Source organism: Eptatretus burgeri, chromosome 10 (assembly GCF_056783735.1).
Source record: "Eptatretus burgeri isolate ZD-2024b chromosome 10, Ebu_testis_v1, whole genome shotgun sequence".
NCBI classification, from domain to species: domain Eukaryota; kingdom Metazoa; phylum Chordata; class Myxini; order Myxiniformes; family Myxinidae; genus Eptatretus; species Eptatretus burgeri.
In genome coordinates, this window is record NC_140970.1 from 50,211,819 (window position 1) to 50,236,709 (window position 24,891).

Here is a 24,891-nt window from a genome sequence, read left to right on the forward strand (position 1 = left end):
CCACATTTCAAATTTGGCCTCCAAAGGCACATGCCAGCTGGATATCCTCTGTCTCGCAAAGTCCTTCCTTGGCACATCTGAGCTCCTATCCACCGACAAGACTTTCAACCGCAGCTTGATGGAGCGCTGCTCTCCCCTCGGTTGGCTCCACTGCCTCACATCTTGATCAGCTTGATGCCGTGGAAACCAAGGCTTTGAAGATCATTGAAATCTCTTGCAATGAAGCTGAATCGATGGGCCTATCACTTCGCCATTGCCGACAGGTCGGTGGTCTGTCTTCTTCCGCCTCGTTTCTGGTCTTGCGCCATCTGCCCTCTCAGCGCTCTGTCTCGTCCAAGTATCTGCACGACGCATGAGGTCCACCAGCAACCCCCTCCGAGTGAAACTGCCTAAATACATTCATTTATTCCTCTCTTTTCCCACCTGTGAAATCACCTTCCACACTCTCTTCAATCTCATTCTTTTCTCCCGGTCTTAAAGATAGCTGTTCACCACCATCTCAAGTCACCCCCCCCCCCAATCCAAAACTATGATCTTTTTTACAATCGCTAAACCACCCCCACCCATCCCAAAATTTTGCTTATGTATCCATCTTGTCCACCCTTTGCATTCTCCCCGAACCCTTATCTTTACCTGCATCACCTGAAGGGTGCTTGTCTTGCACATTGATCCTCAAGCCGAGCCTGTGTCTGCTCTTGAGTCTCAAGTGACCTGTAGACTGCCATTCATTATTTTTGTGTCTGATTTGTTTCTGCCAATCAGGGGTCTTTTTGGTGCATGTGGCAGCTTGTATTATAATTAATGCAATTAAGAAAGGTTAAGATATTTCTTCACGGAAGTGTTCCCTTGGGAGTTCCAGAAGTGCTCTTGCAGGCATCTTACCGTGCTGATCTTCCCGACATGGTGCGTTAAAGTTTAAAAAGCAACAGACGGATCGTATCGAGACGGGGTGGGGGATGAGAGGTTGGGGTAAAACGTACCAAGGAAAGACATAGTTTCCGTTATGAGCTTGCATACATAATTTGACCTCAACATATGATCTTCACAATACACATTACTCGATCGTGGCAGAGTATAAGCAACATACTCAGTCGAGGCCTGAACATGGAGGTGTTGTAATACACCTGTGTAAAGCAATCCTTTTAATCACAGGCGTATGTGTAAACACTATAATAATAAAATTTGTGTGGTTGGCAACAAATCACGACAACCTCAACATACCATCTTCACAATACATATGAATTGATCGCTTCCGGGGAAAAAATGCAGGCAGTGTATAAGCACAAGAGCCGATCGAGGCTCGAGACCAATTATCTGGTTTTCATTTTTTTTTTTTCTGTCAAAACATAGCCCTCGGCCTTCCTCTGGATGAAAGAAGAAGCCATGCGACGTTTGGTTGCACTGGTTCCTGCAGGATGCGAAGCAAATACAACCTGTCGCTTCGCTGATGGGTATATTAAGGGGGGGGAAAGACTGTGGGAGAGATAGGAAGGAGGGGAGGGAGAGAGAGGATTGAAGGAGAAAGGGAAGCATAGAGGGAGAGAGAGAGTGAGGAGGGGTGGGGGAGCTAGGATGGGATGAGGGAGGGGAGGGAGAGAGGATTGAAGGAGAAAGGGAAGCATAGAGGGAGAGAGAGTGAGGAGGGGTGGGGGAGCTAGGATGGGATGAGGGAGGGGAGGGAGAGGGAGGATTGAAGGAGAAAGGGAAGCATAGAGGGAGAGAGAGTGAGGAGGGGTGGGGGAGCTAGGATGGGATGAGGGAGGGGAGGGAAAGGGAGGATTGAAGGAGAAAGGGAAGCATAGAGGGAGAGAGAGAGAGTGAAGAGGGGTGGGGGAGCTAGGATGGGATGAGGAAGGGGGAAGGTGAGGAACGAGGGGTGGGGAGAGCGACACTTCACCAAACTTCACCATACACTCCAGGAGGAGGATGGGGGAGAGAGGAGGGGGGGAAGGGAAAAGTGGGGAGGGGATTTGGGAGAAAGTAAGTGTGAGGAGAGGGTTGTTGGACTTGTGTTTGGTAAATGTGGTATGTTAAAACAGCACATTAAGGCAGCATGTAGAGACCACCCAGAGATGTCCATGGGAGGTGGAGAGAGGGTGTGGGGGGATTGGTGGAGGTAAGTGTGAATGGAGGAGGAGGGAAGGCAGCGTGAGGGGAAGGGAAGGCAGCAGGAGAGGAAGGGAAGGTGGCACATGGGGCAGGGAAGGCAAGGCAGCGTGAGGGGAGGAGAAGTGAAGGGCGATAAAACGTGCCTAAACAATTTTTTTTCTTATAAAACACTGGGTTCTATGTAACGCACCAGGTGGGAACTTTTAAAAACCACGCTATCTATCTGGCAAAGGCCTGCCTACATGCATACATACTCACACATGCAGTGACATATGCACCCCTCCTGTCAGCTCACTTGAAATCTGATTCATATATGATCCACTCTGGGGAAGCCATTTTAAATTCAAAACTAAACCATCAGTCCTTAACGGTCCCCTTAACAGTGGGGGAGGGGTGGGAGAGAGGGAGGAAGAGGAAGATGGGTGGGAGAGAGGGAGAGGAAGATCGGTGGGAGCGAGGTAGAGGAAGATGGATGGGAGAGAGGGAGAGGAAGATGGGTGGGAGAGAGGGAGAGGAAGATGGGTGGGAGAGAGGGGGAGGAAGATGGGTGGAAGAGAGGGAGAGGAAGATGGGTGGGTGATAGGGAGAGGAAGATGGGTGGAAGAGAGGGAGAGGAAGATGGGTGGGTGATAGGGAGAGGAAGATGGGTGGGAGAGAGAGGGAGAGGAAGATGGGTGGGTGAGAGGGAGAGGAAGATGGGTGGGAAAGGAAGATGGGTGGGAGAGAGAGACATAGAAGAAGTGTGACGGGAGAGAGAGAGAGAGAGAGAGAGAGAGAGAGAGAGAGAGAGAGAGAGAGAGAGAGAGAGAGAGAGAGAGAGAGAGAGAGAGGGTGGGGGGGAGAGTGGTGGGAGCGAGAGGGGGAAGTGGTGGGAGAGAGAGAGAGAGCGAGAGGGGTGGGGGGAGAGAGAGAGAGGGAGAGGGGTGGCAGAGAGAGAGGGAGAGGGGTGGGAAAGAGAGAGAGGCAGTGGCATGGGAGAGAGGAGGGGAGAGAGGAGGGGAGAGGCATGGGAGAAAGGAGGGGAGAGGCATGGGAGAGGAGGGGAGGGGGAGGGGAGAGGCATGGTAGAGAGGAGAGGAGGGGTAGAGGAAAGGAAGGATTCTGCCAGATGTGATGTCAAGTTTCACGTCCATCCTAGAGAAGGCACACAGAGTGATGAATCACTCCGCCTGTGAAACACCGGGATGACAGTTTATAACTAGGTCGGGATTCAAACTCAGGCTAGACAGCTGAGAGCGAGCATGCATACCTCTCGGCTATCCTGCCGTGATGTGGCGATTTATTGCTTTGTTGCAACTGAAAACATTTTTTACTCATTGTAATCATCTAATTTATTTTGCCTTCCTTACTACGGAAATGTCCCCAAGGAGAACTGAGCCACGGTATCACCACCATTGAAATTTGGTGGGAGAGAGGGAGAGGTTGAAGTTTGAAGTTTGTGGAGATCAAAGCTTGAGTGGCCAAGTGGCTGAAACACTCAAGGAAGCACTCCAACGAAACAGTTGAAGAAACTTTTAAAAACGAAATGTTTAATTTTTTTTATATGTCTCTATCTATATCAAAGTGATAGATTGTATAATGAAAGAAGATCGTACACAAAACTAGAAACGTCGTGTAGAAGATATTTCATGTTTTCAGTGAGCGAGACACCGCACGACAATGCGGGGTTAAACGCAGGCGAGTAGGGTCTGAACTTTGTTCAAGTCGATCAATATATTCAGTGACAGTGCAAATACTTTATCCATGTATGGCTATGGTTTGGAAACAAACAACCAAGCAGCTTGTATCACGCTCACCAAATGGCTTAAGCACTCAAGCAAGCACTTCAACAAAATGGTTCATAAAGAACGGCTGGCGTGGCAAGCGATTAGCAATCGCTAATCAGTCATATAAACGTCATGCACCTGGAGACGCCTGTAATGTCAAGCAATGTCCGAATTGGATAAATGAACACTTTTTTTCTTGTTTTTTTTTAGCAGTCAGAACTGCTAATGAGTTCAATTCCGGAGTTAAATTTTGAAATTCGGCTCGGATTAAGAGATTCCTGAGGTTATGATGTGCAGAAATGAAATAAAGCCACAAATGCTGGCATCTCTGAGCGTTTATAAGCATTGCAATGTATCCAGTGATTCATAGGTATGATGATGTGGCATTCGATGATATGAGTGAGGAAAGTGAAAGAAAATTTTCTCGAAAAGAAGCCATTGCGGCCTGTTCCCAGTCGAGGCATTGTTAAGCAGGCCAAAAAAATGGCAAATTAAGACAGACCCCAGTGAGGGACAGTGAGGTGACCAAGGATAATGCCACCTTGATAAAAGGATAGTTAAATCTGGCTGTCAATTATCTTCAAAAGGGGAATTTTAATTTCCCCAAACTCCCAGTTTTCAATATTGCACTACCTTGGCCTTCACTATGTATGCATGCAAAGTTTGTGGCTGCTCGGTTTCATGGTTTTGGAGTTTTGGAGGAAACAGACAGACTGACGGACGGACGGACTGATACACACTGACATTAATTAGTATGGATATATTGTTTTTGGCCCTATCTCTAAATTAGGAAGAATCATTTTCAAAAAATTAAAAATTGTCGTATCTGGAACCAGATCTTTACCAAAATATAATCATTGTGTCCTTGTCACACAGCCAACCTGTCCACCCATTTTCGTCTGAATCCGTCCATAACTTTTTGAGATATCGTGCTACATTGTATATCGTTTTTGGCCCAACTCTCAATGGTGAAGAATCGCTTTAAATATTCTGAAATTCGGATCCGGATTTTCACGAAAATCGAACCAATTCGTCGTTGTCACATACCGTATCTATTCACCAAGTTTCGTCCTAATCCGTCATTAACATTTTGAGATATCTTGCTCAGTCGGACATTCAAACAAACAGACAGCAGTGAAAACATAACCTCCATCCACCTTTGGTGGCGGAGGTAATAAACTTACAAATAAAATTATGCAATGGAGATAATCAGATAGATCCAAGGGATCACATAAACTGTTGAAGGCATACTCTTCACATCTGTGCTGGATTTTAATTTGTAACCCCATCTACAGCCTAAATAATACTTGGCATATTCCAATGGGCAGTTCTTTAAAAATGAAGGAACTGTATTTTTTTTTTTTAAATCTTATCGTTGTAAATCATTTTAAAGCAAATATGAACCATGCTATTATATGCTAATGTATGCAAGCCAAGCAGCAAACATGAATGTAGATGAGTATCAGGAACAATTTTTCATCTCGATGCAAGCAAGTGCATACACATCAAAGGAACGCACGTGCGGAGACAAGGAGCAGGCAACTTGAATGGCTATGTAACATGTAAGCTAGGGGGGATACGTGCAGAGGGTCCATGAAACAAGCAACCAAGAGGCATGATTAATAATGTTGGCAGGTGTTAGCTGGTGCTGAGTGAAAATTAATCAGAATGGAAGTACTTAATTAAAGGATGCTTTAATTGTGAAAATACGTGTTTACGTCTATTTTCTTTGTAAACTTGTTATTTATTTATCATCATTGGACATTCATTTTGCTGACCTGATGGCATTCATAATATGGAACGTATCTGCATATGAGGTGGAAGTTGGGGGGAGCGATCATACAAGACAGCCTATGCATTTTGCACAATCGTCCTCATCTTTCCATATCCATATGCTCTAGAAGAGAAGCTTTTCTTTAGAAGAAAAGCCCAATTTTAGTATTAGATTAGTTTACATCTTCAGGAGAGCTGCGTAATAGCTTTAGGGACAAATTGAAATGCCACATGTGTATATCTAAGCTCATGAGCCTTGCATACTACCCTCACACCAACTGTTGTAGTGGCATTCAAGCTCAGTGATTGCTGGAGTTTGATGGTTACAAAAAATTCAACTCTATGACCAAGGTGAGCAGTTGAGCTATAGCATCTCGAAACCAACAAGTCAGGGGAAGGGTTGGGGGTGGAGGGTGCGGTTACTGATTCATTTACTGTTTACCATTGCTGGGACCTGTTCGAGAGGCAATGTTTATTGCTGTTATGTAAACAAGGCCTGTAGTTGGGAAGGGTTTGTGCCGCTGATGCTTTGCCCTTCTCCTACCCCAGCACCCCACCCACATCCACCATGCTTCCCTGCAAACCAGAGTTTTTTTTTTAAATAATGTTTGCTAAACACGGTTGGATGGTGGGTGTTAATAAAACCAGTTTGTTAAGAAACAAACACAGTCTTGTCACATCGACAATTATCTTTTATTTTAACTACTCTTTGTTTTCCTTTTGTAAAATTTGCACTTTATACACCTTTAACCACTTTCAAATGATTTCTTGTCAAGTGTACTTTCTTAACTCTTTACCTTTTTAACATTTTGCTGGCATAGGCACCTTCCATGAGCCATCGTCATTCCAAAAGGCTTGCTTTCAAGTTTCATTCAGACAAACAGCTAATCACCCCTTTCATACTGTTCCCAGTGCCATCAGCCCAGCCTTTTCCTCATTTTGTCATAGGATTTGCATTGGCGAAGAGCACAAGGCACACCCAGACAACACCTTTCCTTCCCCATGGTGGCTTTGAAAACCAGAATAATACCACAGGGTATCCGTTGGATAACCATGCATCATTGAATTCCGACTTTGGCTCGAATACCAACTTTATCACCAATACGCTTTAAAGTCGAAATTTCTGACCCCAAAGTTTGATTCTTAAAGTGAAACGTGTTCATCCACAGTTTTAAATACAGCCTCAATGGCACAATACTTCCCTGACTATCTGTATACAAAAAATAATTTTAAAAACATCTTACTGCTGGGAATTTAACAAAAATGATTTTGGCCTGACAAGTGCTGTTTTCCTACAAGCATGAAAAAGCACACAGCAACACAGAAACACATTTGTTTGTTTTTCATGCATGTGATTGTCAGGTTTTGGACATAGCCTAGCTAATCGAGCCTTGTTTACCCGACAGCCTGTGCCGCAACCGTAAACACCTCGTGGCAGAGAACCCGTCCCCGCCCTAATACTGCCTGTCCCTAACACTGAAGCCAGTCCAGCCAGTTCTTGATGAATGCTGTTGTCTGACCTTTGTCTTGTTGTTATTTATTGTTGATGTATTTTTGGTACTGCTGCTCTATTTTGTTTTGGTTATTTATATCAGCTACAAATCAAACAAACAGAACTGTGTAGAAGAGTCATACTTTGTGAGTTTGTAAAGTTTTGCACCACCTTACTAATGCTATGCTGTTTTAAGTGATCGAAGCTCTTCGATACTTATCTGAGCTTGTGTGACCTTACATGACCTCAAATGACTTTTCTTTTACTCGTACTCAGATTGTAGGTGGGAAAATGCAGGGGCCTTGCTCAGAGGGGAGTGGACAGCGGAGTTTGGCTGGATCGGCAGGAGGACCTTCTGAGGGTCGGACAAATGGTGAGGGTGAGGGCGGAGCTGCTGGTGCAGCTGAGGCCTGTGCAGCAGAGTTACTGAAGCTGCAGCAGCAGGTAACCCTTGGAGGAGGGGGTGGTGGAGGGGCTTGGAAGGAATTGTCACAAAATCTCAATTTGAGTGCTCATCCAGGGCGTTTGTGCTAATAATGTTTTACTGTTTAATGTTCCTCTTTGCTGTTGTACTGCCAACTGCCTCTGCTCTTGACTCTAGTTCAATATTATATGGCAGCATGTGTTCATGATGTATCTCTCAATTTTCTTGTACCCCAAATCTGTTGTATTTTCCTTCATCTGCTCACTTGGCCCTCAATGTCATACAAGGAAATATGCATCCATCCATTGGAACCATATTCTGTGCAGAGCATTGGTGCTGCCTAAGCAGTCTCCTTGGCTATTGGGTACAATCCTGGACGAGTCGCCACTCCGACACAGGAAATATGTATAAGGAAATTCAATGCAGGAGGAAGCCATCAGGCCCATCATGCCCATGCATTTCTGCCAATATACATGCACCTCTCTATCTCCAATGCCTCCAGGTACCCATCAAATTCCAGTTTAAACCAATCTACTGTTTCTGCTGACTTGACCTTATTAGGAAGACCTTTCATGCATTAACTACCCTCCAAGTGAAAGACCCTTGCCTTGATGTCAGCACAACTTTCTTTTTATTCACTCTCAAGCTATGACCCCTCATCTTATCAGTGTCTATTCTGCTGAAAAACATTTTCACACTTATTCTGTCTTTACCCTTCATTATCTTAAACATCACTATCAGATCTCATAATCACCTCTTTTGGCGTGAATAAAGTCCTGTCTCCTTCAGACACTTCTCATGGCTGAGTCAAGCTCGCCCCAAAATCAATCGAGTTGCTCGATGCTCGACCCTATGCTGCATATGGCATCTATGTTCTTCCTCATATGTGGTGACCAAAACTAAACACAATATTCCAGATGAGGTCTCACGAAATCCCTGTGCAGTGTTGACACTGCCTCTTTTGATTTCGAATTTAGCCCTCCCCCCTATATGTATACAACATAAAACCTTGTTAGCTTTACCGAAAGCTGCCTGGCACTGTGCTGTCTGCTTGCCTCCCACATCTATTCCCATCCCCAAATCCTTCTCCAGTGAGACACACTCCAAGATTGCTCCTTGAATCCCCATTGTTCTTACCCATCCCCAGCATCTTACATTTCCTTATTTTAAACCCATCTTTTGTCGAATGCATTAAAGTGTCCAGCCTTTCCTGAATCTCATCAACCTCCAACCCCCTCCCTGCTGTCTACCTTACACCAAAGCTTGGCGTCACCTGCACATTTGGGAAGCTGATTCTTAACCTCACTGTCCATATCAATGATGTAAATTATGAATAATAATGGTCCTATAACTGATCCCTGAGGTATCCCACTACTTACATCCTCCCAGCATGATATCTTCATGTTCACAGCCACTCTTTGCTCCCGATCACTGAGCCAGTTTTCAATACAGTTGATTACACTACCAGCCACTCCAGAAGCCCTCACCTCAGCGAACAGCCAACATGTCCTCATCAATTGTTTTTGAAAGTTTAGATATACTACATCCACTTCACTTCCCTCATCCATCCAATCAGAAACTGCTTTATAGAACTCCAATGCATTTTTTTAAGCATGACCTCCCTTTTGTTAATCCGTGCTGCCTACTTTAAATTAGTTTGAATTTATTCGTCTGCTCCTCTATATCCGTTCCCTAATTACTCTGTGCTTGCAAAGCGAAAAGCTGGGTGAGGCATTCAGTTGCGTACGTATGTACGTGCGTACATGTGGCGTACGTGCGTATGTGTCTCCATTTTTGAAATTCATTTTCTCGACAACCTTTGGTCTGATTGACACAAAATGTTACCATTGGAGTGCCTCCGCCAGTAGAATTTTTTTATTCATAATTATGACGTCAAAGGTCACGTGGTATGGACGCCATCTTGAAAAATCATTACACCTCTATATCTCCCAAACCGCTCAATGGGGAAAAAATGAAACGTGGCTCATTGTCAAGTACTCCCAATGGGGAAAAAGATATGTTGATGATGATGTCATCGGTACGTTCATTATGACGTCATAATTTGACAAGTACAACGCTTGATCTGATCAGTATGAAAAAAAAATTCCTCTGCAACTGTTAGTCCGATAGACACAATTTTGAGAATATGAGTGGCCCCTCCTGCAGAATTGTAAAAATGATCATTATGACATCATAGGTCATGAGGTACAGGCGCCATCCCTTGAAAAGCCCCAAAAAAGTTGCACCTCCATCTCCGAAACTGCTCCATAGAAAAAATTGAAACATGGCTTATTGTCAAGTACTCCCCTTGGGGAATGATATTTTAATGATGATGCCATTGGTACCTTTGTTATGACGTCATAATTCAACAAGTACAATGCTTGATTTGATCAGTGTGAATTTTATTTCTCTGCAATTCTTGGTCCGATTGACACGAAATTTTCACCATAGGAGCGCCTCCTCCTCTAGAATATGTTCCTGATAATTATGACATCATAGGTCACATGGTACAGGTGCCATCTTGGAAAAAACTTCGCACTTCCATATCTGAAACCACTCCATGAAAAAAATTGAGACCTGGCTCATTCTCAACTACTCCCCATGGGGAATTAGATATGTTAATGATGATATCATCGGTGCCTTTGTTATGATGTCATAATTCAACAAGTCCAACACTTATCCGATCATTATGAAGTTTTTTTTTCTCAGCAACTGTTTATCTGATGGACGCAAAATTTTCACCATCGGAGCGTCTCCTCCTGCAGAATATTTTAATAATAATTATCATGATGTTATAGGTTATGTGGTACAGGCGCCATCTTGGAAAAAAACGAAAAATATTGCATCTCTATATCTCCAAAACCGTTGACTGCGCAGGGTAAGCATTCCATGAATACCATCGAGTTAATGTCTCCAACACCTTCCCCACAACTGAAGTCAAACCAACAGGTCTATAGTTCTCCAATTCTTCTCTGGATCCCTTCTTAAATAACGCTGTTACATTTGCTACTCTCCAATCCTGTGCTACCTGTCCTGACTCCCAAGAGCTGAAAAATATATCAGTTAACATTATGCTTATCTGCTCTGCCACCTCCCTCAATACTTTTCGACCCATATTATCTGGCTCCGAAGCTTTATCATCTCGACGTGTTTTTTTTTTGTATACAGTTAAGGCTTGTGGAAGAGCTGACCTCATTGCTGCTTCACATCCCCCACTCCTACTTGAATCTCCTCTCAAAGCCCTTGCTCACCTCCGAGATAGATACACTCAGCTATTGGTAATTCCCCACACTGTTCTTTTGTAAGTTTTGAAGCAAAAAACGATTTAACAAGTGGTGCCAGGCACAACAAATCCTGCCCATTTAAGGCATAAAGTTATTTTGGGGATCAAATTTAAATTTGATACATCCTTAACCTGAATGTTGATCAATATTTTAGTCTTAGTTTGAAGTCAATTAAACCATTTTGGACGAAGTTATCAGCGAAAAACGATTTTGATATTTTTGTGACCTTGACCTTGACCTTTGATCCAATTGGACCCAAAAGTTAATGGGGTCGTCCAAGGTTCATTGCCCACCTGCGGATTAAATTTGATAGTGTTTGCTAAAGCCGTTTTGCCGTAAAGTTGCTAACAGACAGACAGACAAACAAATAAACCAATGTCACCCGCAGGGTGACCTGTATCTTGCCAAAAGGTGACCACGTGTGACTTCTTTAAGGTCACACTGAGGTGAACAGAGCTTCTATCCACCAGGAGCGACTCCTTGAGGAATATCTGCCTACAAGAGATTCCGATGAGAATTGTTCTACAGAGTAACCATGAAAAATATGCGTTTGCCTCATAACGTCACCAAATGACGTCATAATGTCTCAAGCTTGACATATCTAGAAAGCACTCATCGAGGTGTTCAATTTGAGGTACTACACAATATGGTTCCTAAAACTTGAAAATTTGACCTTGGGGTCAAATATGTTTGACCTCAGGCGCTAACCATGAAGGTCAAGGCCAATCGCCACCAAAAACTAATCAGCTGAGCGCCAGACCATATACTACATTCCCATAAAGTTTGGAGATGATTCGATTAAAATTACTCAAAAATAAGGGTTTCGTCGACCTCCATGATTTACCGCAAAGTGACCTTGACCTTTGACCTTGACCTTGACCTTTGTGTGTGCTGAAGGGTATTGTAATAATACTACGATATGTGTACCCACAAGAGTTTCCGATGAGAATTGTGCTCTACAGAGTGATATAAAGGTGAAAAATCCAATGATTACAGACAAACAAACAAAAAAACTTCCTCAGTAACAGATCTTGCAAAAACTTCGTTTTGGCAAGATAATAAAAAAACCAATGTCACCCCCAGGGTGACCATTATCTTGCCAAAATGTGAACATGAGTGACTTATTTATTCGATTAAGGTTACTCAAAAAATAAGGGTATCGTCAACCTTGATGCTTCACCTTTTTGTGACCTTGACCTTTGACCTTGACCTTTATATTTTTGTACGGTTAATGGTATCTCTCCAGGACCGTTGTACATGAAATATCAAGAGATTTTGATGAGAACTGAGGAAATAAAATTTTCATGAAAAATCAGTTTTTTCGTCATGACGTCATCAAATGACGTCATAGCGTCAAACTTTTGACAGATCTGGAAAGCACTTATCAAGCGCTTTCATATGAGGTATTACTCGATATGGTATCTAAGATTTCAAAATTTGACCTTCGGGTCAAAAACTTTCGACCTCCAGCGCTAACCATGAAGGTCAAGGCCGATCACCACCAAAAATTAATCAGCTGAGCACCAGACCATGAACTATATTCCCATGAAGTTTGAAGACGATCCGATCAAAATTACTCAAAAAATAAGGGTTTCGTCGACTCCCCTGATTTGCGACAAAGTGACCTTGACCTTTGACCTTGACCTTGAAAATTTTATGCGCTGAAAGGGACCGCTATAGGCCTCTGATATGCGAAGTTACAAAAATTTCCAATGATAACTGTGTTCTGCAGAGTGATCGATACGTGATTACAGACAAACAAAAAAACAAACAAAAAAAAACATACAAGCTGACTAACATATCTTGCAAAAACTTCGTTTTGGCAAGATAACAAACCAGACGATTACAATATCCCACTCCCTCCCTCCGGGGGGGGGGGGGGATAATAAGCCTGCCATATCGCATTCATCACCCACCAATTTTCCTATGCTATCCCTTGAAGGGCCCACACTTCTCTCAATCTTTTCTTTACCTTTTATATTCTTAAATAATACCTTGCTATGATGTTTAATATTTTTGGTCATATCCTTTTCATATTATATTTTGGCTTGCTGAGTTATCTCACTAAAATAAGGCAATGTCTGTGGATCTGTATGTTTGTTCCTTATGGAATCCAAAATGGCTTGGCTGACCTCCACCAAATTTTGCATTCATGCTTGGGGTACTCAGGGTTAGTATATGGTTGAACCACTGACCCCTGCAGCAGGGAGGGGGTATTGCGGGTGGAGTTTGATGCCAATTCTGTAAACAAATTCTCTTGCTTCCCAAGGGAGCGAATATTGGCTAGTTTTCTTAATTAACCTCTGTTTACTCCGATACTGATATCCTATACTGATGCGTTTACTCCGATACTGAGTCCTGTTATTTTAGAACTAACTGGAAGGACATTCAGTGGAATGCATACCTCCACCACACAATGCTTGATCCACGAGAACATATCGGGCCCAATACATTTTTGAACTAGAGGGGGAGCACTCGGTAGAGTGCAAAACCTCCACTGCCAATACTGCTAGGTCACTCAAGTGAACCTGATATCCTATTCATTCAATTTGACGTCAACAGTGCTCACAGAGTTATAGTTTGAAACTTTCCCTTTTACTTTTAACTTTTACATACTCAATTCATTCATCATAACGAGATTCCTTGAGACAGAAATTGATTTTACGTGGGTATATCCACCTGAAGTTCCAAAATCAGCCGCAATGATAATTTTGGCATGTTTTTTGTTGGAAATCACTTATAACATGTAGAAATGCAAAAAAAAAAAAAATATAAATTTTGTTGAAAAAAAAGTTGCAAAATTCTTTTTTCTCTAACAATTTTTTTTTGGGGGGGAGGGGGGGTTGGAAATCACTTAAAAACATGTAGAAATGCAAAAAAAAATTTCAAATATTTTTTCAAAATGGCCGCCATAGCGGCCATATTGGATTTTGTACTAAGTCCAAAATCTAATGGCATGATCCTTGGACCATACCTAATCTCCCCACCAAGTTTCGTCGAAATCCGTCGAGGAGTTTTTCCGTAATACTGTTCACAAACAAACAAACAAACAAACAAACAGAAAGGGGTGAAAACAGTAACCTCCGATCTGCGATGGCAGAGGTTAAATATCATGCTATATATCGTTTTTCACCCAATCTCTCAATGGTGAAGAATCACTGAAAATTCAATAATCCTCACATCTGGCTCTGGATTCGGATCTTCACCAAAATCGAATCAATTTGTCCTTGTCACACACCCAACCTGTCCACCAAGTTTTGTCTGAATCCGTCCACAACTTTTTGAGATATTGTGCTGTATATCATTTTGGCCCTATCTCTCAATGGTGAAGAATCACTTAAAAACTTCCAGTAGCCAGATCCAGATCTTCACCAAAATCTAAACAGTTTGTCCTTGTCACACTCCCAACCTGTCCACCAAATTTAATCTCAATCCGTCTGCAACTTTTTGAGATATCCTGCACACAAACAGACAAACAAACAGACAGGGGTGAAAACATAACCTCCTTTCACCTTCGATGGTGAAGGTAATAAATGCCTTCTGCTTTACATAATAACATTCCTTACCTCCCTGTTCAACCACACTGGTCTCTTTCTAACCCTAGCTTGACACCTCACGAGAATATACTTACTCTGCAGCCTAGACATTTGCTCCTTGAATGTTTCCCATTTCTCTGATGCTGACTGCCTTCTCGTTAGATTCTCCCAATCTAAGGCACCTAATTCACTGCTCATAACCTCGAGGTTTACCTTCCTAAAATGTAATCTTTGCATGATTATCCAAAACTTCAAATCTCAACAGTATCATTGCATACACTATGTTATGGTCACTTGTCTCCAAATGTTCTCCTACTTACACCTCCTCCACCATATTGGGATAATTGCTTTACAAAGGTCTAACACTGCACTCCACCTTGTGGGCTTTTCTACAAACTGACTTAAAGAGCAATCCTGGACTACATCTATAAAATCGTCCTCGGCTCTGCCAAACTTTACAGGCTTTCTTAGCGAAAGGCAAACCTTACAGGCTACTTTGGCTAAAGGCAAACTTTACAGGGGTTGTTACAAGTTCTGAGGCATAGTGCATGTCCTTCAATGAGTCTGATTGGGCCAGTTTGGCAGCCACGTTGAATTTTCAAATTATATTTTAATAAATTTCAAAGATATTCTCCAGAACCACTGAACCAATTAATACGAAATTTCAAATACGTCGTGATGATTGACAGTGTCCCTTCAGCTATGCAAATATTTCTGTTAAATAAAATGGCCAGCATGGAACAACCAAAACTGATTGTTTTTCAATGGCAAAAATTTGATAGATTTTTATTTTAAAATAAATAAATAAATAAAACAATGGTATAAGTAGGTTGTAAGCTCTCGCGATTTGGATTTGTTGTGACAATATCTGGTAAAGCTTTCTTTTGCGACCACAATGGCATCCTCAGCAACTGAGACACCAACGCATGTATTTGTTTGACTTTTTACCACTTTCAAAAATGTTGAATTTGTAGGTCTCATGGGTCCTTCTTTCAACTCTAGGTGTACTGCTTTGGATACTTTGTTAGTTGCCAGCAACTCTAATTATTAGAAATGCAAAAAGTTGTCTTGTGATGGGTCACTTTCTTTTTGATAATATTACAAATAGCACGCATTGAATATTTTCCAATGCTTTTCAAAATCAAAAAACTCTCAGGAAGCATTGCTTTTCCAGATATTTAATGTTGTCAGAGAAGTGATCAATCAAAGCATTTTTTTTTTACTGCTTTTTTGCATTGTTACTATCACAATTTATCAAATAAAATTATTATAATCTATAATTACTGCTATTATTAGAATTGTATCATTTAATTTTTTTACAATCCTCGAACAATTCATTTGCTTTTAAATGTATATTTATATTTCCCTGTGTGTGGTTGTGGTCACACTCAGACTCACTGATTCCGTTCCAACCACCACCCTATCTTGCTGTTTCTATGGTGGAGAAATGATGGAAACAGTGAGAATGTCGAATGATCAAACCTTTTATTTTACCTCCAGCAACATCCTTTTCACATGTAGGGAAATGGACGTATAATTTTTCACTTTCCATGTTCATTGCCTGGAGCATTTGCAATAATAATTGGACTAATCAAGTTGCATATTAAAAAACCGACTGTAAACTAATGTCGTTTCCCAATCAGGAAAAGCATGTAGGTTTAACAAAGTTCACAAATTATGAGGAACATATTTAGATGTATTTCGGATGTGAATAATAGGATAGCCTACAAACTGGTTTGGACAAACCAGGTGATAAAGACAAAATTACAAACTTCCATGGGGTTCAGCAAGTTGTGGTGAGCTTGCAGTTACTGGGGCTGTGTTAAAACTTAACATTAAATGCAATTGCTTTATAAAAATAATGAGAAATAAATGATGGACAAACAGATAAGGATTACTCAACCTACAGAGTTGAACTATTTTTGCTCTCTCTTTTCCTCAAGAAAAGTATTTTTTTCAGTTTGTATGACTCACATGCGTTATCTATCAAGTTCTGTTTATTGTGTGACTGACCACAGTTCCCTTGCTCATGCCAGGCTTGTGTTTTGATCAACAGCACTCATGTCAATTGTGGAGTTCTTAAAGCTTGTCGAAGTTGTTCACTGATAATTCAGTTGGGCATTTCGTACATATCTGTTAATGAAATGATGTGTATTGCCTTTCTCTGTCATCCTGTGTACCTCTGGGTCTGCACCTGGTTTCCAGCTGCATATAAAAGAGACTTATAGGTGTGGTGAAGGTCCTCTCTCTCTCTCTCTCTCTCTCTCTCTCTCTCTCTCTCTCTCTCTCTCTCTCTCTCTCTCTCTCTCTCTCTCTCTCTCTCTCTCTCTCTCTCTCTCTCTCTCTCTCTCTCTCTCTCTCTCTCTCTCTCTCTCTCTCTCTCTCTCTCTCTCTCTCTCTCTCTCTCTCTCTCTCTCTCTCTCTCTCTCTCTCTCTCTCTCTCTCTCTCTCTCTCTCTCTCTCTCTCTCTCTCTCTCTCTCTCTCTCTCTACAAATAGCACTTGCTTGTCAACAATGGCACTCTGTATTTAATTCTCAACAATTAATTATTTTAAACTATGAGATGGAAACAATAGCATGCATCTTTCAGACAGCATTCATATTTTCTATGTTTGGTTGACCTCAGATTGTTCTACAAAGTATAAGTTACTTTGTTACAGTGATAAATACATGTGAAAAGATTACAGGCCTGGACCGGGAATCGACCCAGGTCTTCTGGCAAACCGTACCTGAGCTATCTGGGTGACCCACCGGCTGAGCAACGCAATTCCTCCACATACAGAAATGCCATTCTCTTTCCCCCACTGCTTCCGTGAGTTGAGCAGTGATATTCTGAATAGGGCTGCTCAGTTACCCAGGATGTTGGGGTCGATGGGGTCTGCACAGAATTAAGGCGATCAGCCTTCTCATGAGCAGAGTTGGTTGTGGTGCCATTTGAAGTAAGGGAAGGGATTAAGGGAGAGCATACTCCAGAGACAGACATTACAAGGTGCCATGCTGCCTTTGAGGAAGGAGACAGATTTGAAAGTTCAGCTTTGAGGTTGGGGAGGTGTTGTTTTCTGGCTCTCCTGCGAGTGGACACACACTTGCGGGCTTTGTGGAATGATATTACGTTGCCTTCAATCTGATGTGCCTTCCAGGAAGAGAAAGCAAGCCGTTTCAAGGCAACTGCATCACCGCAGGAATCGGTGTACTATGGATGAGAGCACGGGTATGATAACTATAAGACGAGATGAGATAAATATATGCATAAGAGAGAGCAGATTTCTGTGGAAGAATTCTCAGGCTGAGTTAGCATCAGGAGCCATAGATATAGAAATCATGAAGTGAGGTGGAAACTTGCACTCCCTGTCAGTCTGCCTGAGTGAACTGTCAGATTCACCAGCTCTGAGACGTTTATCTGAAAGTATAGCAAGGGAGATGTTGACTCTCACAACTACGTGATTAGATGAATTAATCGGATCAGAAAAAGAACAGGAGACATGATCAGGAAAGTTTGTCATAACCAAATCCAGAAGGAAGGATTTGCCATTGGCAGAAATCTGGGTTGTAAAATTCACAGATTGAGTCAGGCCCATGGAGTCATAGAAGTCCTTTGCTGCAGTGCCATATCTCATAAAAGAGGTATCAACACCCAGCCAATTGGCGTGGTGACAGTTAAAATCACCACATATTAGAAAGAGAGAGTTGGACTGGGTGGTGAAAAGTTTGACCATGTTGGGTTATTTGTACTTTGAGCACCCTTCGTTCACCCAAAACCAAAGGTCCCTTTCGAGTTGCCCAGCTGTTGGCACGATGAGCCAAGGACTTGACCAGCGGAGAAGCTTTATCTTGCACTTGGAAATTTCTCATTATTTGAATCGGAACCCACACTGCTACAATAGCCATAATATCAATAATGATGTTCTATTTTAATCTTCCATTCTGCTGTTAATAAGTGCTCCAATCATGTACTTTTTATCTGGCATATCCCAGGTATATCCCGCTTCCCCACTGTTAAATAATTTTATTTTCTGTGCAGTTCTTATGGGGACGTGTCGGTATGTTTTTCTAAATATGGTGCCATGCTTAATAAATGCCATGTTTTTATCCTGGGTCAGCATTTCTCGAACTATGCAGTTGTCTGAATGCTGGTGTTTAATATTTTGCACTTAGGTATCATGAGAAAGGAATCAATTGCCTTGGCGTGTGCACGGCATCTTTTTAAGTGAGGAAACGGGTATATGTACACTGTATTCATGGTGTGTAATTCATCGGTGTGTTTCACTCTCTTGCTGCAATGTAATAAATCACAATGAACTGTGATACAAGTTACCGGTGACCAACGCATGTAGTTTAGTTATCAGGTAAGTGTTTCGTCCATTTGATTGTACATATGATTTGATGTCCTCTGGAAAGTGATGGCACATTCATATAGAAGGGGTAGGGGGTGCATGTTTATATTTGTGGGGGAAATTACCGGAATAACATTTAATTACCATGTAAAATAACTTAATTTAACGAGACTCCACTGTATAATTGCTCATCACTTGAGTGTTGTCCTCCCTAACTACATTGTGCGAGGAACCTCATCACTGCTCTCTTACAAATTACCATGTTGATGCATTTTATTTTCTATTCTCGCTTACCTTTCCCTTCTGTCAACCTTTATCATTTTGACTGCTGTCGTCATCTGTCAAAAATACTGTGTTTTACGTTATATACCTGTGTATTATTTGTCTGTTCCTTGTTCACCATTCCTCTCTGCTCCATTGTTGGTATTTTGACCTTTTGTTGTGTTGTTCTTCCATGAGCCCTTAACATATGCAAAATAAATACTTTGTACTTTCCAGTGTTGTTATGAGGTTGAAATTTCACAAACTGATGGAACTCAAAGTCAGGCAGTGAATCCTCGCTCCCTCAGCCAGGAGAGGGCAGAGCTTGGACTGATTATTATATGTCAGCACAGAGGATGCACCCCAGTATTTGTATGTAGAATGCACGCATGCCCCACAAGTGTGTGTGCCGATCACGTGTACAGCCTTCTTGGCTGCTGGTAGCATCATTGGTTGGAGGTGCGGCTATGCCGCTGATGTAGTGCCCCTATTACCAGTACACTGGTGCTCATTTCGCCGATCTCGGAATGATGACACACACACACACACACACACACGTCTGAAAAATACATTTATAACTGGAGAGTTCATTGAACACCAATTTGATTTGGGGAGATGGTGTAAAATAGCATAATGTTTTATCCAGGTACTGCCAAACTGAGGGTTTTTGGAAGAGCCAACAAGGTAATTTGTGTTATGCGGTGTTCAAGTATGTAACTCAATTGAAATAAAAGTTTTAAAAGCTGTAGAAAAAGAAGTTTACCACCATTGATGCACCATCTTTAAAACCACCTTATTTAACGTGTTAAATTAGTTATTCGTGCTCATTGTTTGTATCCTTTATGAATTCCGTAAAAACAGTAAGTTTCCCGTTTGGAATGATTTTCAATTCTGCTTGACTGCCAGACAGACGAAAACGATTCCCTTACTCCTCTGTGTACATGCGTGCTCAGCGCGAGATTCCGTACACTTTGCCTTATTCAGAGCCAAAGTACTACTCAACTGCAAGCTTGTGATCTGATTCATGTTCCATTTCGTGTTCTACTGTGTTCAAAATATAAAATCCAATTTATATAAAGTAATTCCTCAATCATAGACCGACGTTTGTAGACAGACAGAGTGAACCAAATTGCTTAACCCCCACTTTGCGCTTCGCACGTGGGGTAAAAGTGAGAAAACATGTCGGGATTAATAAAAAAAAACAAAAACCAAACAAGGTAGGAATGACACCACAACTTCTTTGATTTGATGTACTGGCATTGTCTTTTAAACAACATTGGTGCTGCCAAAGCAGTTTCTTGGCAAGGGTTATGTTGGGTGGTTTGCCATTGCCTTTCCAACATTGTTTGTCCATGTTCTATCCTTTTGAATGCTAAGCATCAAGCTAGAAAGCAGTATGTACCAATTTTTTTAAGTCTTTGGTATGACTCGACCATGGTTTGAACCACCGACCTCCCAGACTTAGAGCAGATGCTCTAACCATTGTGCTACTGAGTTTGGTTGACACCACAGTATGACGCCACGATCCTTTGACTGTGTGGCAGTACTAACAACTGTATGAAAATGTCTATGTGGAAGGGATATTTGTAGTGTTGGTTGGTGTAATTAGTTTCACCCAAAAGGAGAGGTGAGACGATTGCAATGCCCGTGTGTCTGTTTGTGTGTCCGCGTCTATGTAGTTTTGCTTTAAAAATGGTTTTCTCTGCAACCACTTGTCCGATCGATGCAAAACTTTAAACTTTGGAGAGACTCCCCATGGAGAATATATATTGCTAACTCTGACATCATAGGTCACATGGTATAGTAGCCATATTGGATTAAAGGGAAAAAAAATTGAACATCATTTTCTCTGAAACTGCTCAACGAAAACAAATGGCACTTGACATATGCCACCAACTCCCCATGGGGTATATAGAGTAATAACAATGATGTCATTGGTGAAATGGTATTCCAGCCATAATTGGTTGAATTGAAATCCTTTTCCATGAAATCTGAAACTTCATAGATGTGATCTATGACCGGATGTGAGTGGAGAGTTAAATTTATGACATCATCGGTCACAAGGTATGACAGCCATATTGGTTTAAGGGGAAAATTTTGGACAACATTTTCTCCAAAACTGCTGAACAAAAAAAAATTGAAACGGCATTTACAATCAACTCTCAATGGGGTATATAGAATGAGAACAATGATGTCATCGGTGAAGTGGTATTCCAGCAATAATTGGTTGAATTAAAATTATCTGAAACTTCTTATATCTGATGTATATTATATAACCTGATGTGAGTGAAGAATTAAATTTACTAGAAGCACCCGCTCCCTACGGGAGCTGTCAAGGGGGTCATGTTATTATATTTATGCCTATTTTTCTCCAAGGGGTCCCAGGATTACACACCCAAAAAATGTGTGGGAACAGACCCAATGGGAACAGACGGACGGACAGACAGTGAATTATAGTAAGATGACGTTCATAACCCATGCCAAGAAACTATGTGACATAATAGGGTGCATGGATGATATGGGTATATGGACCATAATAGCAGTGGGCAATTTTTTTATTTTTATTTTTATTTTTTTGTATACCTTGGTCGAGGCTCGTATGAGAGCTAACACACAACTCACAGCAAGGGGGCATGAGACAAGAGGGGCGGGAGTGGAAGGGACAAAACAGTGGGGAACAGACACATTAGGTGAACTGTGGAAGGGAGAGGGATGGGGATGGGACGGGGAACATGGCGAAGAGAAGATGGACATTACAGGGACTTTCAGGAAGGAAAGCAGGGGAATTGAAGGAAGTGGGCTTGGGTGGATTATCGGGGGTAGAAAAGATCGAGGATTTGGATGGGGGAAGATAAGAGGTGGTGGTGAACAGCTGTTTTGAAAGCCTGGAGGGAAGAATGGGAAAGAATAGAGTGAGGAAGTTTATTCCAAAGGCGGGAAAAAGGAGGAATGAAAGAGTGAAGATGAGCAGTGATTCGTGGTTTTGGTAGTTTTACCAGAAGGGGGTTGTTAGTGGACCTTGAGCGCCCTGTGGAAATGTGGTGGGGACAAATCGCAGAGAGAGCAGGGGGGGGGCAAGGCTGGAGAGGAGTCGGTAGAAGACAGAAAGACCACCGACCAACCTGCGGTGATTGAGTGAGAGGCGCAAAGACTCAGCTTCATTGCGGGAGATGCCGATGATCTTAAAAGCCCTGGTTTCGACAGCGTGAATCCGAGAAAGGTGGGAGGCAGGAGCACCAGCCCAGAGGGGAGAGCAGTACTCCATCAGGCTACGGACAAAAGCTTTGTAAGTGGTCAGGAGCTCAAGAGGGCCGAGGAAGGACTTTGCACGACGGAGGATTCCCAGTCGGCGACTGGCTTTTGAGGCGAGGTTGAAAATGTGACTTTCCCAGGAAAGGTCATGGCAGATAGTGAGACCCAGAAGCTTGAAAGAAAAGACTTCTTCCAGAGGATTGTTGAGAAAGTGGATGGGGGGGTTTTCTAAACGGTCCTTTCGAAGAGACATAGTGAGAGTCTGAGATTTGTCCGGATTGACAGACATGTTCCACGTGTTGGACCAGTTTGTGATTTTATCCAGATCTGCAGTGAGCGAAGAAGCTGCTGCTTGCCGGTCTGAGGGATGACAGTTGGTACGGCAGAGGGTGGAGTCGTCGGCAAAGAGAAATAGAGGATTTTCCAGAGAGTCCGAGAGATCATTGATGAAAACCAGAAAAAGAACAGGGCCCAGAACGCTACCTTGAGGAACTCCAGCCTGCACAGGAAGAGGGGATGAAAGAACTCCATTTAGGGCCACACGTTGACTGCGACAGGAGAGGAAGTCTACGAGCCATGAGTGGAGATGGCCTTGAATACCATGGGAGAGAGTTTGGTGAGTAGTGCAGGGTGCCAGACTGTGTCAAAAGCACGTGATATGTCCAGGGATACGGCTCGGATTTCCTGTCTGGCATTGAGGACCTCCATCCATTGATGGGAGAGCAGAAGCAGCATATCCAGGGTCGCGTGACCTGGTCTGAAGCCAAATTGATGATTGGAAATCAAGCCATTGGAGAAGAGGAAGGATTTCATGTCTGAAGCGATGATGGATTCCATAACCTTGCTGATGATTGGGAGAAGGCTGATTGGTCTGTAGTTTCAGGAATCTGTTTTTGCACCTTTTTTATGCAGGGCAGTGATGTTAGCAGATTTCCAAGCAGATGGCAGATGACCTTGGGCAAATGAGAGGGTGAATAGAACAGAGAGAGGGTGAGCAAGAGCAGAAGAGCAGGCTTTGAGGACACGTGTGCTGATGCCGTCTGGACCGGTTGCAGAATCTGACTCGAGGTTTGAAAGCAAGCTCTCCACCTTGTCAGGAGCAAAGGACACAGAGTCCAGGGACAGTTGGGTGCTACTGGGTAAAGTGGGTAGAGATAGTGATGGGTTTAGGACACAAGATTTAGCTGCAAACACCGAGTTTAGCCATTCAGCTTTTTCACGTGTGGAATCAGCAGTGCGGCCATTTGAGGTAAGGGAGGGGATGGAGGGGGAACATACACCAGAAACAGATTTGATTAAATGCCACCAGGATTTTGAGGGAGAGAGGTTTGAGAGTTCAGACTTGAGATGAGAAAGATGTTGTTTTCTGGCTCTCCTGAGGGTAGATACACACTTGTTCCGAGCTTTGTGGAAAGAACTGAGATTGTCCTCAGTTGGGTTTGCTTTCCATGAGGCAAAGGCAAGTTGTTTCAGGACAACTGTCTCGCCACAAGCTTCAGTAAACAAAGGGCGGGAGGAAGGGTAGGACAACTGAACACGAGAGGGGATAATCTGTGCATGAGGGAGAGCAAGTTTCTTTGAAAGAATTCCCAGGATGAGTTGATGTTTGAGAAAGTAGTGATAGGAGACCAGTCTGTAAGTTTGATGGCTGCTCGGAGACCCTGCCAGTTGGCTTGAGTGAAATGCCAGACTCGACGGCGGTGAGGTGGTTCTCTGATAACAGCCAGAGAGATTTTAGTAGCGTGTTTAGTTAACGATTATATTTTTGTACAGAATGGACATGCAAGGCAAGACGATATTGTCTATGAGTACTGTTCTCGTTGTGTATTGTATTTGTTGTGGGATTGAGATGGAAAAATATTAAAAGATGTCGTTATGGCAATCCATAAAAGGATTATGATGTAATTCCGACCTTGTTTGGTTGTTGTTTTTTATTGTTTTTTTTTAACCTCACCGGAGGAGAGTGTATTGCATTTGTGTCCAGTTGTTACTTCCATTATCGAAGATTCGCAAGTATATTGGTTGGTTTGGTCGATTATTCTGTGTGTTTGTTTGTTTATCTGTTCTCTTTCTGTTTCTTTATGTATGTCAATCACCTGCAGTTCCCAGTTTTACTCCGATCGTCAATAAACTTAAACACCTGGTAGAGGAAGTCACAAGCTAGAAGTCAATTGTTTTTGAGGTCAAGATCAAAAGGTCAAAGTCACATATAATCATCAATTTTCATCTGGATATATATATATATATATATATATATATATATATATATATATATATATATATATATATATATATATATATATATATATATATATATACACACGAGGTGTGTTCAAAAAGTATCCGACCTTTGTTCATAAAAAATACTCGTATCCAGATACAACAAACTTACACTAATCTTCTTCAAAGTAGTCCCATTGGGCTGCCACACACTTCTCCCAACGGTTCTGCCACTGTCGGAAGTAGCGCTGGAACGCCTCTTTTGGGATGGCGTGCATCTGGTCCATCGCATTCCACATGATGTCTTCTCTGAACTGAAATCTGGTCCCTTTCAGGGGCATTTTCAGCTTGGGGAAAAGCCAGAAGTCACATGGAGCCCTGTCGGGAGAGTAGGGAGCCTGACAAAGCACAGGTGTGTTGTGTTTGGCCAGGAAACTCTG

At 42.4% G+C, this 24,891-nt stretch overlaps 1 protein-coding gene across 10 annotated transcripts in view; it reads left to right on the top strand.

The window, feature by feature from the left end:
• Positions 1-24,891, top strand: part of LOC147018531 (forkhead box protein P1-like) — a 227,106-nt gene that overhangs the window by 63,089 nt on the left and 139,126 nt on the right. For 7 of the 10 annotated variants that reach the window (XM_085898257.1, XM_085898261.1, XM_085898260.1 and 4 more), the window contains one exon: positions 7,417-7,584. In XM_085898257.1, coding sequence (XP_085754383.1) covers positions 7,432-7,584 — 153 coding nt within the window. In that variant the 5' untranslated portion in view covers positions 7,417-7,431. Of the gene's footprint in view, positions 1-7,147; positions 7,287-7,416; positions 7,585-17,524; positions 17,596-24,891 lie in introns of those variants that run through there. The other 3 variants (XM_085898263.1, XM_085898265.1, XM_085898259.1) reach the window with 2 other exon arrangements.